At 39.5% G+C, this 4,390-nt stretch overlaps 1 protein-coding gene across 1 annotated transcript; it reads left to right on the top strand.

Annotated features, from left to right (window-relative positions):
• The first annotated feature begins 428 nt into the window (after positions 1 to 428).
• Positions 429 to 3,963, top strand: LOC122340742 (cytochrome P450 2K1-like). The gene is made up of 9 exons (XM_043234146.1): positions 429 to 656; positions 746 to 908; positions 1,868 to 2,017; positions 2,106 to 2,266; positions 2,446 to 2,625; positions 2,716 to 2,857; positions 2,939 to 3,123; positions 3,207 to 3,348; positions 3,573 to 3,963. The coding sequence occupies exons 1-9, from the start codon at positions 453 to 455 to the stop codon at positions 3,758 to 3,760; spliced, it is 1,515 nt and encodes a 504-aa protein (XP_043090081.1). The 5' UTR covers positions 429 to 452; the 3' UTR covers positions 3,761 to 3,963.
• The last annotated feature ends 427 nt before the right edge of the window (positions 3,964 to 4,390 follow it).

Here is a 4,390-nt window from a genome sequence, read left to right as displayed (position 1 = left end):
CATTTGAATATGGAGGATGTTACTCATCTGAAACACAATATAAGGTGGCGGTAGGTGAGAGGTTACGCGGGTTTTAAACTATGTCACAGATCTCTGTGTGTCATAGTTCAGACATGCTCGGTTTTTGCTGACTATTATAGACAATATAAAAATATTCAGTGCCTATATAAAGCGAAAAAAACATGCAATAGTATTAGTGCAAAGATTCTGTTAAAAGTAAACCTTGGCTTTGATGGCATTTTGTATTAAATTACATCATATGTTATACATTCCTGTCCTGTTGTGACATGCTAAAGAAGATTAGCCGTCTGATTCTTTACAGCCTGCCAGATTCACCCTATCCACACCAACGCTTTCCTCTAACAATTAAAAAAAATATTTAAAATTAGGTCCCACCCTTATACAACAGATATAAATATGTGAGTGAATCAGTTGAGGAGCTCAGAGAGAAAATGGCTTTTGTCGAGTCTCTGCTGCAGTTTCCCAGCACAGGTACATTACTGGGAGCTTTGCTGTTGCTTCTGGTTTTGTTTTTGCTTTCTTCTGGATCCAAATCTCAGAAAGGAGGGAAAGAGCCACCGGGACCAAAACCGCTTCCACTGGTGGGGAACCTGCTGACCCTTGACCTCACAAGACCCTTTGACACTTTTTTTGAGGTGAGAACTTGACTTCAATACTTTCAAACAGTGATAGCAGCCTAACATTTTGATATTTGTTGGTAAGTGTCTTTCTCTGTGTTTTCCAGCTCTCTAAAACCTACGGGAACATATTCCAAGTCTTTCTGGGTCCCAAACAAACCGTGGTCCTAGTTGGATACAAAACCGTCAAAGAAGCTCTTGTGAACCATGCAGAAGAGTTCGGTGACAGAGACATTGCACCTAGTTTCAGGATAATGAATGACAAACATGGTAAGATGTGTCTCTCTTTTTCTGCCCCAAATAAATGTCTTGTACCAGTCAGTACTGAAATTTAGGCAGTGCATCGACATACAGCACCATTGATCTTCGAGTTTCCCAAGTTCGGGTCCTGAACCACCCCTCTCTCCTAATTCCCTCTCCATGTCCTTTCGATACGGTCCTATCAAATGAACCCTTTAGCGTGAACGATCACACCAGTATGATCAAGCTTGGCTGGTTTCTGGAGCGTACGATCACGCAGGTGTGATTACGTACGTCTGCAAGAGGTCTGTTAAAGATCTCTTGATCTGGAAAGCATCTGCTGTCTATAGACGTCTGGCTGACATCTTACAGATGTAATTTTTACATACATTTTAAATCATAAACATCTAAAAGATATGAATAGCAGATGAGCAAATGTGTCTATTGTATGTGTCCTTTTAGATTTCAAATAGACGTCTATTAGATGTCTTTAAGATAATATGTTATGTGAAACTGACACTGGTAAGACATTTGCCAGATGTTTGTAGACAGCAGATGTTTTCCAGAGCAAAAGAGCTTTAACAGACATCTTGCAGACATACGTGTGCTATCTGGGAACCTAAAAAAATGCCTTGCAGATGTAAATGCAGACGTCAAATAGATGTTTTCTAGATGTACGTGTGCTATCAGAGTAGAGAGTTCAGTGCAACTCCTGAATTCAAATCTGCTTTCGCTAATTTGCTGGAGCAGAGCCATATTATCACAAATATTCAGTGTTTTCAACCATATAATGCTCATTTTAGGTAACCATACATTTATAGTTTGTAAAATACACATGCATTTAACTATAGGACTCTTTGCTTGAAATTGTGCACCTCTTAAGTCAGTATATGTAGGGTTTAAGCATAATATATTTTTTGTCAGCATGTCTAACTATTGCATAAACGTTTTCTGCTGGTGTTGCATTAAGATGTTTTTGTGTTTATCAGGGATCATATTTTCCAATGGAGAGAACTGGAAAGAGATGCGACGCTTCGCTCTCAGCAACCTGAGGGACCTTGGGATGGGAAAGAGAGGAAGTGAAGAGAAAATCATAGAGGAAATTCAGTATCTGAAAGGAGAGTTTGATAAGTTTGAAGGTACAAGCTGAGACACAGAGAACATGTAATCATGCTCTTAGTTTATAAGATCCATTGAGAGACGGTTAGCTGTTTGCGCTTTTTCCAGGAAAACCCTTCGACACGACACAGCCTGTGAACTACGCCGTGTCAAACATCATCTCATCTATCGTGTACGGCAGCAGATTTGAATACACAGACCCCCAGTTCACTGAAATGGTCGACAGAGCAAACGAGAATGTTCATGTTGCTGGATCGACTTCTATAATGGTACGTATGATTTGTATGCTGACATTGGTGTAGACATTTATTATGTACTGGTCTGCAAGTAAACACAGTATGATTATTCTTTGAAATGAAACGAAAGTGAATAATTCCTTAAATTAAAGTGTATTTCTGTAGAACACGTGTCACTCAATCTTTCTTTATCTCTGAATGTACATTTCTAGCTTTACAACATATTTCCATGGTTGGGTCCAATCTTAAAAAACAAAAGGATTATTGAGAACAACATTGTGCAAAGTAGACAACATATGATGAAGCTGATCAATGGGCTTCTGGAGTCTCTGAATACACACGACCGCAGAGGATTTGTCGACTCTTTTCTTATTCGCAAACAAAGTGAAGAGGTACTTAACATTTTCAGTGATCCACTTTACTGCAATAATCAGACATTCAGATGGTGAATAAATATACATTTTGTTGATTGGATTTGACAGAAATCTGGCAAGAAGGACTTATACTTTCATCAGGACAATCTTAAGATGTGTGTGACAGATCTTTTTGTTGCTGGTACTGACACCACAGGAACGACTCTGCGCTGGGGTCTGATGCTCATGGCCAAATACCCTCATATACAGGGTAAAAACACAGTGCAAGAGTTTCTCCTCAACGCTGAATTCAGTTGTGTTCACAGAAACAATGTTTTGCATTTGTGTGCAGATGGAGTTCAGGAGGAGATTGACCGAGTGATCGGTGGACGTCAGCCGGTGGTGGAAGACAGAAAGAAGTTACCGTATACAGACGCTGTGATCCATGAAACTCAGAGACTGGCAAACATAGTACCCTTGAGTCTCCCTCATATAACCACCTGTGACGTTACCTTCAACGGTTACTTCATCAAGAAGGTCAGTCAGAAGAATTAATATGCATAAGAAGATACCATGTGTATCTCAAACATCAAGATTTTGGTCTTTTCTCCATTTTCTAGGGCACCACTGTTATTCCTCTGCTGACGTCTGTTTTGAAGGATCCAAATGAATGGGAAAAACCAAACAGCTATTATCCAGAACACTTCCTTGATGAGAAGGGACAGTTTGTCAAGAGAGACGCTTTCATGCCCTTTTCTGCAGGTACAGAGAAACTTCAGTTCAAGGTTGTAACCATGACTACATGGTGGGGTAGCGGGGCCTAACATTTAGTATAAAGTAATGCATCTGAACTACTTGAGGCAGACCAGCCAATAAAGCAGTGGCCCTCCAACTTCCATTAGCTCTGTTAAAAAAAAAACACGAATTGCTGCTTACGTAGACAACATTTTAAATAGACAATGAAACAGCTCCTCTCTCTCTCTCAGGACGCAGGATGTGTCTTGGAGAGAGTTTGGCCAGGATGGAGCTCTTCCTGTTCTTCACGTCTCTTCTTCAGAGCTACCGCTTCACGACTCCACCTGGAGTGTCTGGAGATGATCTGGATCTCAAAGGAGTAGTTGGAATCACACTGAATCCATCCCCACACAAACTGTGTGCGATCAGACGCTCATGATTCAAGAAAATACAATCAACATTGTAGCTTATTTTTTACACAATTTTGAAGAGTAAATGTATATACGCAAATAATGAGCAGTGTCTGAAAGCATGTCTGACTTTTGGTATTATAGAACTTCTCAGGCAATTACAGTAGTAGGAATTAAGCTTTCTACATTATAAATAGATGAATACTGTTGTAACAGATTTTTTCAGAGAAATAAATATTATTACAATTTATGTTTAAATAGAGCACAGTTGCAACCTTACTGTGGCTTTTTTTTTTGTTTTACCTCACAAATAAAATCTTTTGAAGCAAGCATTGTATTTAGTATATTATTGTATAAAGTGATGTTAGAGCTCTCCATTATTACCAGCATATTGCAACGCATAGATTAGGAAACTGAGCAACTGAGTTTAACTGATCTTAAAGATTGGGCAGCCATACTCGACAAGTCGACGTGGGTTGTAAACACAATTCAATGAGGCTACTCACTTCAGTTTACTCGCAGGCCACCTTGCTTCAGAGGTGTTATTCAAACTTCTGTCTAGGACAACAAAGCCCACGTTCTCCGACAGGATGTTTAGACACTGCCTGCAATTTGAATCTCTTGCTTATGTACCAGTCATTCAAAATTTAGTCTGTCAA

Source organism: Puntigrus tetrazona, chromosome 3 (genome assembly GCF_018831695.1).
Source record: "Puntigrus tetrazona isolate hp1 chromosome 3, ASM1883169v1, whole genome shotgun sequence".
Taxonomy (NCBI): domain Eukaryota; kingdom Metazoa; phylum Chordata; class Actinopteri; order Cypriniformes; family Cyprinidae; genus Puntigrus; species Puntigrus tetrazona.
The sequence above is the reverse complement of the archived record's forward strand: the minus strand, read 5'-3'. Positions and strand labels throughout refer to the sequence as shown.